This window comes from Chlorocebus sabaeus, chromosome 26 (genome assembly GCF_047675955.1).
Source record: "Chlorocebus sabaeus isolate Y175 chromosome 26, mChlSab1.0.hap1, whole genome shotgun sequence".
NCBI classification, from domain to species: domain Eukaryota; kingdom Metazoa; phylum Chordata; class Mammalia; order Primates; family Cercopithecidae; genus Chlorocebus; species Chlorocebus sabaeus.
This window is the reverse complement of record NC_132929.1, coordinates 52511735-52524957: the sequence shown is the minus strand read 5'-3', so window position 1 is coordinate 52524957 and position 13223 is coordinate 52511735. Positions and strand designations below refer to the sequence as shown.

Here is a 13223-nt window from a genome sequence, read left to right as displayed (position 1 = left end):
ACAGTATGTCAGGAGGTAGCTATTGCACTGGAAGAAAAAGTTGAGTAAGCAAGAAAGGGAAGATAGGTTTGGGGAGAGAAATGTTACTTTAAATAGGATACTCTGGCACAACTTATGGATAAGATGACATTTGAATAGAAACCTAGAAGAAGCAGATAAATTAGTCATGAGGTTACCTGGGGGAAGGGCATTCCAGACAGAGGAAATATCAGAATGCAAGCAAGAGACAGACTGACTGAGTATATTAATTTGGAGAGTAATAGAGGTATAAGATAGATCAGAAGGACTTCCTTGGGCATCATGAGATTTGGAGCCTTTAGTATGCAGGAAATGAGATACCAGGGAATGTGTTGAGCAGAGGAGGTATATGACTCAACATGTATAACAGTTTTGCAAGCATCGTGACCACTAAGGCATACACTATAAAGTTTGCTGGCATTTTATCTTGTTAGGATTTTGGCTGCATAAAAATAGGCTCAAAGGCATAAATACGTTAGAAAAGGTAATGATATTTAGGATTAATTGCAGTGTCTTTAATATTGTCATAACATTATTTGGGGCATAAAAAGAAGGGGAATAGGCTGGGCACGGTGGCTTGCACCTGTAATCCCAACACTTTGGGAGGCCGAGGTGGACGGATCACAAGGTTAGGAGATCAAGACCATCCTGGCTAACACGGGGAAACCCCGTCTCTACTAAAAATACAAAAAATTAGCCGGGCATGGTGGTGGGCGCCTGTAGTCCGAGCTACTTGGGAGGCTGAGGCAGGAGAATGGCGTGAACCCGGGAGGCGGAGCTTGCAGTGAGCCAAGATTGTGCCACTGCACTCCTGCCTGGACGACAGAGCGGGACTCCGTCTGAAAAAAAAAAAGGGGGGGTGGATTTTAAAAGATAATAGTGGAAAACTACTAGCCACTTCTATGTGATTTCCTTTTATATTTTCAAGCATCAGTTCTGTTTTTATGCATAATATAACATGGGCATACACGTTTTATAAATATCCATGGCAAAAAGACTGTTTCATGTTTAATGACCATTTGGTATAGGAAATGAGGCCAACAACGTAAGAACTTGTGTCTGCTGCTGGAGCCGTTGCACATTTTTTGCCTTTTTTTTCTATACTCTGACACTGTCTTGACAGTTTTCTAAACAATCTCTTATTGGTTCTCAGTGAACCTAATTCATATTCTGACCATTCTGTATACACTGTACAGCTTGAAAATATGTAAACCTATCTTCAGAATACAAAAAAGTAGTTATACAGAATGACCAGTAATTACTAATTTAATTTTCTCTCATGGAATCACATTACAGAACAATAGATTTATATTACTAATAAGCATCTTTCTGTATTGCAAACAAGAATGTTGAAAGTATTTGAAACCACTTTGGCAATGGAAAAAAAGAATACATGCTTGACTTTTAAAAGTTATAATGACTTTTAATTTAACTTTGCTGAAAACATTTTGATTCAGGGCTTGGTCCTATAAACATTGGGTTTCATTTTGGAATAAGTTTAGAGAATCGGCACCAGTATCTGTTCCAGCCCTGATGATTTCTGTATCCTCAAGGAAGTCTTTTTCTCCTCTGGACCTTGGTTTCCCCAAAGATAAAATGAAAAGATTTGATTCTAAGATTTTTTCTATATCTGAAACTGTATGAAATATCTACAGATTTTTAAAAGGTCAAATATCTTTTGAGGGGAATGGGAAGTTTTGCAATAAGATTATGTACATGAAATCACTGTATAATAAGCTGTTATTATAAGAGTAGGATAATGACCACTCTAGGGTATTCTAAAGAAATATTCTAAAGGAAATACCTTTCATCCATTTGAAAAGAAAGCATGGTTTTAGATTTCTGCCTGAGGGATGAGAGATTCAGAAGGACCAGAAGCTACATAGCTCTCTTTCCCAGGCCAGGCTTGGTACATACCAGCAAGTGGTAGTTACAAACACTGATGCGTGCTGGGAAGGTAACCTTCCCCTGCTCCTCCACAGACCACCCACCCCAGAATGGAATGTGTTCCAGACTCAGGTAAGTCAGGTGTGTAATAGAGCAGAGTGGGGGAAGGGAGGAGGCTGCTTGCACACCTTGCCCAAAGGACACGCCCTTGCCCAGCAGCTGTGCTGAAAGTAAGTTCAAACTCAAGTGTTGCTCTATAAGCAGATATCAGAACTCACTCACGTAAGTGTGTATTTCATGTATTAAAGGTGTCCCAAAAGAGCAGGCTGCTCACAAGTGAGCTATTTTACCTCTGGCAAGTAACAATGATACCCAACTACATGAAAGATAGCAGGGCAGTATACTGCTTTGAATAAAATGTCATTTACAGTATAGATACCTTCTTAAAGTTTCTTTTTGTCAAATCTCATTTTTAAGACTAGAAGGTCTTTGGGAGGCTGAGGTGGGCAGATTGCTTGAGGCCAGGAGCTTGAGACAAACATGACGAAACCCCATCTCTACTAAAATATTAGCTGGGCCTGATGGCACACACCTGTAATGCCGGCTTCTTGGGAGGCTGAAGCATGAGAATTGCTTGAACTAGGGAGGTGGAGAATACAGTGAGCAGAGATTGCACCACTTCACTCTAGCCTGGGTGACAGAGCAAGACTCTATCTTTAAAAAAAAAAAAAAAAATCATTTTGTCTCACTGAAGATGAGCCCCTCCTTACCTTAATTCTGGCAGTTTTGAAATTCTTTTCTAGATGAAGCATTGGTTTTCTATTACAACATTCCTGTAAAATAACTTAAACCCAGCAAAAGAAAAATCTATACAAAGGGACAAGGAGAATTTCTGGGACCATTTGAATAAAATGTCCTCTGAGACAGACCAAAAAATATTTTACCAAAGGTTGCAAGCAAAAAAAACACTATTTTTAACAATGAAAGGGCCAATCTACATGAAAAATATGAAATTTTCTATGAAAAAATTTGTTTCGGTGCTTGAACTGGATGTGAAACTCAGTGAGACTGTTAGAAAATAGGAGATCATGGTGAGCAAGTAGGACCGTTCAGTAGAGTAAAGGCCTTTAGACCTGGGCCTGAGATCCTAGGATTTGGCCCAGCAAACCTGACAAGGGAGATTTGCCTTCTGCGGGGCCACAAGGATTCTTTGTGTAACTGCTAGATTGTTATAGAAGTTTCTCCATTTGTGTTTACTTTATGAGCAACTGACAAAATGGTGTTTGTAAAATTAAGCACAGCGCCCCCAGTGAGACAGAAAATCCAAAGTTGCCAGTCAGCTATAGGCAGAGAATATAAGAATAGTGTAAAACTATATATCTGATTTGCTTTACATTGAGCTTATTTTCTTGGGGCAGACAAGGAGGTAGCATTTGGTCCCCAAACCCCATTTACAGTTTCTAAATAATGAGGTTAGTATGTTTCACCCAGAACTATCCCAACAGCCCATAAATACATTCTTAATTTTTTTTTTTTTTTTTTGAGACAGAGTCTCTCGCGGTCACCCAGGCTGGAGTGCAATGGCACAATCTCGTCTCACTGCACCCTCCGCCTTTCAGATTCAAGCAGTTCTCCTGCCTCAGCCTCCCAAGTAGCTGGAATTACAGGCACCTGCCACCATGCCTGGCTAATTTTTTGTATTTTTAGTAGATACAGGGTTTCACAATGTTGGCCAGGGTGGTCTTGAACTCCTGACCTCGTGATCCACTGCCTTGGCCTCCCAAAGTGCTGGGATTACAGGTGTGAGCCACCACACCTAGCCTATATTCTTAATCTTTTGGCCAAGAGTAAAGCTCATGTGAAACCCCTAGTTTTTTAATGGAAGAGACATCAGTAAGGAAGTGTGGAAGTGTTTTAGCCCATGACCCATTTTCACATCTTCCCCTAGACATAGCTTCTACACAACTCTCAGTAAAAGAGATGCCCAATGGGAGGGAGTCACTGTGCCACATGGGCTTTAGAGTCTTAGCAGATTGGGTTCAACTCCCAGCTCTTCCATTCTGTAGTTGTAAGACTTGGACACGTTGCTTGATGTCTCTGAACTTTGATTTCTAGTCTGTAAAAATTAAATGAGATAATATAAGGAAAATGAATAAGAACCTGGCCTGGTAGAAAACTTAGTAAACATTAGTTTTCATTCTTCCCCCACTACCCTCATAAGTGTGGCTCATATTTTAACCTTTTCTTGACCTCTTAAGGGTGTCATTTTGAGAATGAGCAGTTAACACTGATTTGTAGTAAATCCTAATTTCATAGGAAATAAAGATGATTCAGTCTGTCCCCAGATCGCAATGCCTTTTGCATTCTCATATCTGTCTTTTCTTGTTCTTCCAGAACTAGTATCACATTTTGCTACTGCCTACCTGTAAAATGGTCACCATTTTTCTCTATTTTTTTTTTTTTTTTTTTTTTTCTGTGAGACGGAGTCTCTCTCTGTCACCAGGCTGGAGTCCAGTGGCATGATGTCAGCTCAATGCAACCGCCGACTCCCAGGTTCAAGCGATTCTCTTGCCTCAGCCTCCCAAGTAGCTGGGATTACAGGCACGCACCACCATGCCCAGCTAATTTTTGTATTTTTAGTAGAGACAGGGTTTCACCATGTTGGCCAGAGTGATCTCTGTCTCCTGACCTCGTGATCCGCCCACCTCAGCCTCCCAAAGTGCCGGGATTACAGGCGTGAGCCACTGTGCCCGGCCCATTTTTCTCTTTTATATTATTCCTTCTGTTTCTATAAACCAAGAAACCAAATCTTGTTAGTTTTGTAAAATTAGAGTCTTTAGGGTCTGAACAAAAGCCTGAGGATGAGCAAAGCATCAGTCTGCTCCCTTGGTTATGTATGTGTTAGGTACTCAAATGTTAGATGAGCAATGACATCAATTTTATTATCTCAGAAGTCTTTTTTATTTCCTGTTGACTCTCAACTGTATTTTTAAAAGTCCCAGTTACTGGATAAAAAAACTATTAGATAAATGAAAGATTGCTAAGTACAATATGCATACATAGTGTTTTATTTGAAATACTTCATGATGAAAAACAGTACAAGGTTGTTGGAGAAAAAGGAATATGAAAATTTGTGATGAATGAAGAACCCTGACATTACCTAGAAATGTATTACTCATGTTCTTTCTGTAGTGTGTAAAAGAAAAAGAAAGTTGTATTTTAGAGGATTTATTGAGTTAATTTTAGAATGTGGCCAGTTGAACACATAAATTACATTCTCTCTGTTGAGAGGCCTTACTAATATTCTAGTAAATAGATGAAAGTCATAAACCCTCAAAGAAAGAGCACAGGAAGGAAAGGAAAGCAAGTTTTTTTTTTTGTTTTTGTTTTTTCCCCCAATCTGGAAAGCACATGATTGAAAGACAGTTGCCTAAATTAGCAGAATGCCAGAAGAAAATTTGTGCCACAGAATCCCAGCAGGGCTCAAGAATTAGAGTTACTGGCTATCTCAGAAAATGAGGGCACAAGTGGGGCTGCAAAGAGGGTAATTGGTTGAAAGTCTAAATAAAAGGCAGTTTAGGTGCCCTGGATGCCTTAGAACCTACCTACTATATGTATAGCCAAGTGACTGTCATTGCCCAACCCTCAGAAAAGACACCAGTTTCAATCAAAGTTACATAGAACATGGGGACACCAGGCACAGCCATAGAAAAACAAAGTGAGAAAACTCATTCTCAGAATAGTAAGACACTAAGCCCGCTTCTCCAGTGAACCTCTGAAAATGGGCACCATGTTATACACTCCAGGTTTGTGGAGGATATAAGATTTCGTTCTATGTCATGAAATTAACTGTCCCGGGAGAATAGACTTACAAATATTAAAAGCTGGGATCCCCCAGCAGAAAAAAGTATGGTCTCAACCTAATCACCCATATTGAAACTCCTCATGCAGAAGTTTGTATTCAGCTTCTGATTGATTAGATCCAGATTGTGATACACTGATATATTCATTCATCAGTCTTAAATATGAACAAAAAGCCCAAGATTAATACATATTTGAGGAAAGCCTCCAACCTGAAATACAGGAAAACCTCAAATGAAACCGAGACCATGGAAGAAACCAAAGAAAATCTTTTAAAAAGTCTAATTTCACAAAGATGAGAAGATATTGCATCCATGAAATAAAAACAAGACACTACCAAAACATATAGAAAGCCAAAAAGAACTCTTGAAATATTAAAATATAATTGATGAAACAAAAAAAAATTAGTAGGACCAGAAAATAAGTTAAGGAAGTCTCCAAAGAAGTAGGAAAAAACATAAAACAATGAAAAACAAGAGAAAAAATATTTTCTAAATTAGAAACTCAGTCTAAGTTCAAAATCCATCAGAAGGCCAAGCGCATTGGCTCATGCCTGCAATCTCAGCATTTGGGAAGGCCAAGGTGGGCAGATCACCTGAAGTCGGGAGTTCAAGACTAGCCTGGGCAACATGGTGAAACCCCGTCTCTACTAAAAATACAAAAATTAGTCAGGTGTAGTGGCACACACCTGTAATCCCAGCTACTTGGGAGGCTGAGGCAGGAGAATCGCTTGAACCCGGGAGGCAGAGGTTGCAGAGAGGTGAGATCGTGCCATTGCACTCCTTTCTGGATGACAGAGTAAGACTGTGTCTCCAAAACAAAACAAAACAAAACAAAAAATCCAACAGAGAAAGTGGGAGGAAATTAACAAAGAAATAATGCAAGAAATTTTCCCAGAAATGAAACATAAGACTTTCAAGTTGAAAAGACCACTGAGTTTTCACACAATAAATAAAATCTATACCAAGGCACAGGAAATCAGCCATAAGAAGATTCTGTTTCTGGAGTTTCGAAGTTCTACAGGATGTGCACTGAAGTATTAGGAATTAGAGACTTCTAAACAGCCATGCTTGAAGTGGAAAACAATGGAGCAATCCTTCAGAACTTAAAGGATATGGGTTCCAACCAAGAATCCTATATCCAGCCAAACTGTAGGTAAGGATAATAAAAGATATTTTTAAACGTGCAGAATCTCAAAATGTTTCTTCCTGTGCACTCTTTCTTAGGAAGATGATGGAATAGACCCTACACCAAAATGAGAGAATTGTATGTAAAGAAAAGGAAGACATGTGATCCAAGAAATAAGGGCATCTAACCCAGAGCGGTGTAGTAAGCCTAGAGAGCTACCAGTCTAGGTTAGAGAAGGAGGGTGGCAGATTTCAGGAAGAATGTCTCCTTTGGAGAAGGAAGAAGAATCAGCAATCCCTGATGTAGATGAACTTGAGAGGAAATTTCATTTTGACCAGAAAGATAGACAATTAATTGATGACACATAAATAAGAAATTCAACATATAGGGGAAAATGATTATCTCAGTAAAACCAAAAATTTTAGACAAACAGGTAAATATTAAGTAGATTAGCTGTGAATGTCTGCATAGTCATAATAGAAAAAAACAATAACTATTACTATGCAGTCAATAGTGCTGTTTACCAGATGTTCTGATTCTTTCTCTCTTTCCAAGTACATGATAGGATGACAGCTCCTGGCTCCCTTTGTGGTTGGGTGGACTTGTGTGACTAGTTCTGGCCAATAAGTTGCTTGTTTTTTCTAAGGATCCCCTTTTGGATCCAAGTGATCATTTATGCCTCTATCTTTGGTAGAACTGACACAGATAAATAGTGAAAATGAGGCAAAGACTGGTTGTCACCAAGTAAGTACATTTGTGGAATTTAATATTTTAACAAATATTTTCCCATTCATCTTCTTAGTTGAATTTCAGAGTTGTCCTGGGAGCTAGGGAGATACAGAAAGCAAGGAACTTGTCTCACATCATATACTGCAGAGCCATGGTCCAAGCTCCAACGTTTAACAACCACATTACTTGTAAACTATACACAAAGAGAGCTGAGTGTGACATTATGTATAGGGAAAGAACTGTTTTGCCATTTTGTAGTAGGAAATGCAAATTTCATCCTGATGGAGGAATTCAGGTTAGATATTTTTTAATACACTGTGATAAGAAACAGTGCTGTCATTTTATCAGTTTGTTTTCTGAGTTCATTTAAATTTTTAATATAATTTGTTAAGTAAATATTGAATACTCACTGTGTGCCTGTGCATATTCTAAGCATTTTATATGTATTAGCTCATTTAATAATCACAAAAATTATATGATACAGGTACTCTCGTTATCCTTGTTAAATAGATGAGAAATTGGAATTTTGAAATAGTAACCTTATCCAGGGACACCAGGTACTGAGGGTAAAGCTCAGATTTGAATTTGCAGTCTGATTTCAGAGCCAATACTCTTGAACATTTTAGATTGTCAAAATTACTTATGATTCCAGAAATGTTCTAAACTATCTCTGCCCATTTTTGGTGGTTTTATTGAAACATATTTACTGTACTTTTTTTCATCTAGGTTTATGTTCCAGATGAAAATAATACTATTTTGGGAAGAAATACAAATAAACAAGTTTTTGAAGGCTTGACAACGGGACTTCTCAAAGTCAGTGCTGTGGTTTTGGGCTGCCTGATTGCCAGTCGACCAGATGGAAACTGCCAGCCAGCTACCCCCAAAATACCAACACAGGAAATGAAAAACAAACCCTCACAAGGTGATGCTTTTAACAATCGAGTTCAGGACCTTATCAGGTAAAATTGCTGGAGTTCTTAAAACTTTGTTCTTTGTTAAAAAACTATATTAAAATAATTTAAATCTCAAGGCCCATGTTATGGCAGTGGTTCTCACAATGTCATTCACACATTCCTGGTAGAGAATACCAAAAATACCTTGTAAACATTTCTCAGATTTATCACCTTCACTCCATTGCTGCTATTAATACTTTACTTCAGATATTCAGGCTCTTTTGCAGCAGCAGACAGCATGTCTGTCTGTCTTACCCCCACCTTTTAAAAATAAGTTCTTTTTCCTAATTATAAAAGGAATACATGCTCAATGATAAACACAATTTGGAAAACACAGAAGAGCACAATGGATTTTTTAAAGCAGTTTTGTAGAGAGAAAGAAAATTCTTTTAATGAAAAGCAGTATAAGTAGAGCTCAGGTATCATTCTTGGTTGTTGTTTTGTTTTTGTTTTTGTTTTCTATCACCCAGTCTGGAGTGCAGTGGCGCGACCTTGGCTCACGGCAACTTCCGCCTCCTGGGTTCAAGCAATTCTCCTGCCTCAGCCTCCTGAGTAGCTGGGATTACAGGCACATGCCACCATGCCTGGCTAATTTTTGTATTCTTAGTAGGGATAAGGTTTCACCATGTTTGCCAGGCTAGTCTCAAACTCCTGACCGCAAATGACCCGCCCGCCTCAGTCTCCCAAAGTGCTGGAATTACAGGTGTGAGTCACCACACCTGGCTTTTCTTGATATTTAGATATGTGTTGTTAGAATGTGTTCCATTAGAGCTTTTACAACTTTCTTGATGTCAAGTCTCTCCAACTAAAGGAATTTCTGAGAACTCCCCTGTCTCAGTTCATCTCTGGTTATAAATTCGGTTCAGACTTAAAACAACAATAATAGCTACCATTTACAGAGTACCCATTATAGTACAATACCTTATACCTAGTAGGGTTAACCTTATAGGGTTATACCTACAGTGTAGTATAGTAACCCTAGAAGGTTCCTGTAAGTGTAAGGTAATTATAGTAGAGGCTTTGCAGCGCCGTAACTGTAGGATTTCTAACTCAAACTTTGTAGGTGAGGAAATTGCTCAGAGATGTTCAGTGCTTAGCCCAAGGTTATGTAATAAATAAGATTAAAAGTAGGTAGGAGAACTGAGACTGGAACTCATGTCTAGCTGGACTCCCAACACCTGTATGCTTTCCACTACACAGATGTGGCAATTTCTGACACCTGTTCAAGGTCAACCCTGTTTCCTTCTAAGGTCACCTTCTCTCCAGGGAAATTTACTCCTACTTTGGCATCTGAACTCATTTACCCTCGTTAATTTTTTATTTCCCAACAGAGTTTCATCTGGTGTTAATCAGTTACCTGTTCTGCCTATCAGCACCTCTTCTGTGTTCTGCACTGATCTCTGGTTCCCCAAATCCATGTAATTTGTTGCTCTCTGAAGCTTATGGTTGCTTAACAGAAGAACAAGAATGCACTCCTCTGTATTTGCTTCTTTCACAGTTCATAAATTTCTTCTGCTTTCTTGTAGTGCTTTCTTGGGAACAGTTGTTTCATTCAGTAGCTTCCTTACCCTTGATTACTTTGTTCACTTACCCCTTCTATCTGCCTGTCCTCTTTCCTCAAGTATATTTATTGCTGGAGAGCACCAGGCCCTTTGGGCCACAACCATTTATCTTACAGCACTTGACTTTTAGCCTCCCTGGCCTTTCTCTCAGTTGCTTGATCCCATTCAATTCCCCATGTCCTTTTGGTTATTGTAGAGCTTTGCCCTCTCTGCTGACGAATGTCATTCTGTCCCTGCATTCTCCCTTGGGCTACCCTGTGGTGCAGCAACCCTGCATTCTTATCATCCAGACAACTTAGTCATATGCCTCAGCTGTGATGAAGCAGAAGACCCATTCAAATGCTTCATTACAATTCCAGTGGGCTTTCCAGGGGGAAATACATACTTTTTCACATATATTATTATAAATACCAAATCCTTCTTTTTATACCTTCCTTTAGGAGGTATTTTTCCCCTAATACCTTCCTCCTTTAGGAAGGAGCAATGGTAATCTGCCAAACCAAATAACTCATGTGACTTAAAAAGGATGATTGACAACCATACTGCTTCAAAAAATACCATGCCAGTCTTTCTCTGATTTGAACCACTGTTGTTGAATATTGTTTTCTTACAGATAATGCATTGTTAGTTGGCTTGGTGAAGCCTGTGTGTAAAACCGCAAACCATATTTCACATCTGCCTAGTGTAGCAAACAAAGCAACTTTTTTTTGGTTAATCATTTTCATATTTGCCTTCTCACCTTCCCAGATATGAACTGACAAGAAGTCTCACTCCACTGCCTGTTACAATCTGGACATTTTTGTCAGTTGTGAAGTTGAGTAGAAAGGGCTCCAGTACAGTCATTGGAGCTGTTCTCTGGCTGTATCCCTGAAGTAGAGCAGGAGCAGATTCTGAAATCTATCCCTTCCTTCCCCTTATCTGGCATAGAAGAGGTAGGAAGATATCTAAGAGACATGAGATCATTACAGTATTTATTCTTATTATTATATTTTATTTTTTTCAGTCAAGTTTCTGCATCTAAGCCATTCTTAGAAATATTTTTCAATTCAAAGTATGGTCACCCATACTAATTTTGTGCCAGACACTGTAGAAGGCCGTGTCAAAAATTTAAAAAGACTTTTACAGCATATCCAACTAATTTTATTTTACTATTAAATATCTGAATTTCTTTCACTTTTAATTTATTTTTTTAATTGGCACATTGTAACTGTATTAGTCCGTTTTCACACTACCATTAAAGACATACCCAAGACTGAGAAGAAAAGAGGGTTCCACATGGCTGGGGAGGCCTCACAATCATGGCAGAACACAAGGAGGAGTAAGACATGTCTTACATGGATGGTGGCAGGCAAAGAGAGAGCTTGTGTAGAGGAACTCCTCTTTGTAAAACCATCAGATCTTTTGAGACTTATTCACTGTCACGAGAACAGCATGGGAAAGACCTGCCCCCACGATTCAGTTACCTCCCACTGGGTCCCTCCCAAAGCTCATGGGAATTTAAGATGAGGTTTGGGTGGGGAGGCAGCCAAACCATATCATTCCACCCCAGCCCCTCCCAAATCTCGTATCCTCACATTTCAAAACCAATCATGCCTTCCCAACAGTCCCCCAAAGTCTTAACTCATTTCAGCATTAACTCAGAAGTCCACAGTACAATGTCTCATCTGAGACAAGGCAAGTCCCTTCTGCCTATGAGCCTATAAAATCCATAGCAAGTTAGTTACTTCTTAGATACAGTTGGAGTACAGGCATTGGGCAAATATACCCATTCCAAATAGGGGAAATTGGCCAAAACAAAGGGGCTACAGGCCCCATGCAAGTCCAGAATCCAACAGGGCCGTCAGATCTTAAAGCTCCAAAATGATCTCTTTTGACTCCATGTCTCACATCCAAGTCACGATGTGGCAAGAGGTGGGTTCCCATCATGTTGGGCGGCTCTGCCTGTGTGGCTTTGCAGGGTATAGCCCCTCTCTTGACTGCTTTCACGGGCTGGCATTGAGTGTCTGCAGTTTTTCCAGGCACGTGGTGCAAGCTGTCAGTGGATCTACCATTCTGGGGTCTGGAGGACGGTGGCCCTTTTCTTACAGCTCCACTATGTGGTGCCACAGTAGGGACTCTGTGTGGGAGCTCTGATCCCACATTTCCCTTCCACACTGTGCTAGCAGAGGTTCTCCATGACAGCCCCTCTCCTGCCGCAAACTGGGCACCCAAGCATTTTCATACATCCTGTGAAATCTAGGCAGAGGTTCCCAAACTTCAATTCTTGACTTCAGCGCACCTGCAGGCTCAACACCACATGGAAGCTGCCAAGGCTTGGGGCTTCCACCCTCTGAAGCCACAGCCCAAGCTGTATCTTGGCCCCTTTAGCCATGGCCAGAGTGGGTGGAAGTCAGGGTACCAAGTCCCTAGGCCACACAGAGCAGGGGGGCCCTGGGCCTGCCCCACTAAACCATCTTTTCCTCCTAGGCCTCCAGGCCTGTGATGGGAGGGGCTGCCATGAAGACCTCTGACATGCCCTGGAGACATTTTCCCCATTGTCTTGGGGATTAACATTCAGTTCCTTGTTACTTATGCAAATTTCTGCAGTTGGCTTGAATATCTCCTCAGAAAATGGGATTTTCTTTTCTATCACATAGTCAGGCTGCAAATTTTCCAAACTTTTATGCTCTGTTTCCCTTTTAAAATTGAATGCTTTTAACAGCACCCAAGTCACCTCTTGAATGCTTTGCTGCTTAGAAATGTCTTCTGCCAGATACCCTAAATCATCTCCCTCAAGTTCAAAGTTCCACAAATCTCTAAGGTGGGGGAAAAATGCCACCAGTCTCTTTGCAAGAGTCACCTTTGCTCCAGTTCCCAACAGTTTCCTCATCACCATCTGAGACCAGCTCAGCCTGGATTTCATTGTCCTTATCATTATCAGCATTTTTGGTCAAAGCCATTCAACAAGTCTCTTAAGTTCCAAACTTTCCCACATTTTCCTGTCTTCTTCTGAGCCCTCCAGACTGTTCCAACCTCTGCCTGCTACGTATTTCCAAAGTCACTTCCAACATTTTCAGGTATCTTTTTAGCAGAGCCTCACTCTATT

General features: G+C 40.1%; 1 protein-coding gene across 6 annotated transcripts in view; it reads left to right on the top strand.

Moving 5' to 3' along the window:
- Nucleotides 1-13223, top strand: part of SCAPER (S-phase cyclin A associated protein in the ER) — a 552134-nt gene that overhangs the window by 458390 nt on the left and 80521 nt on the right. For all 6 annotated transcript variants that reach the window (XM_038010211.2, XM_038010215.2, XM_038010212.2 and 3 more), the window contains one exon: nucleotides 8350-8582. In XM_038010211.2, the coding sequence (XP_037866139.1) occupies nucleotides 8350-8582 (233 nt within the window). The remainder of the gene's footprint in view (nucleotides 1-8349; nucleotides 8583-13223) is intronic.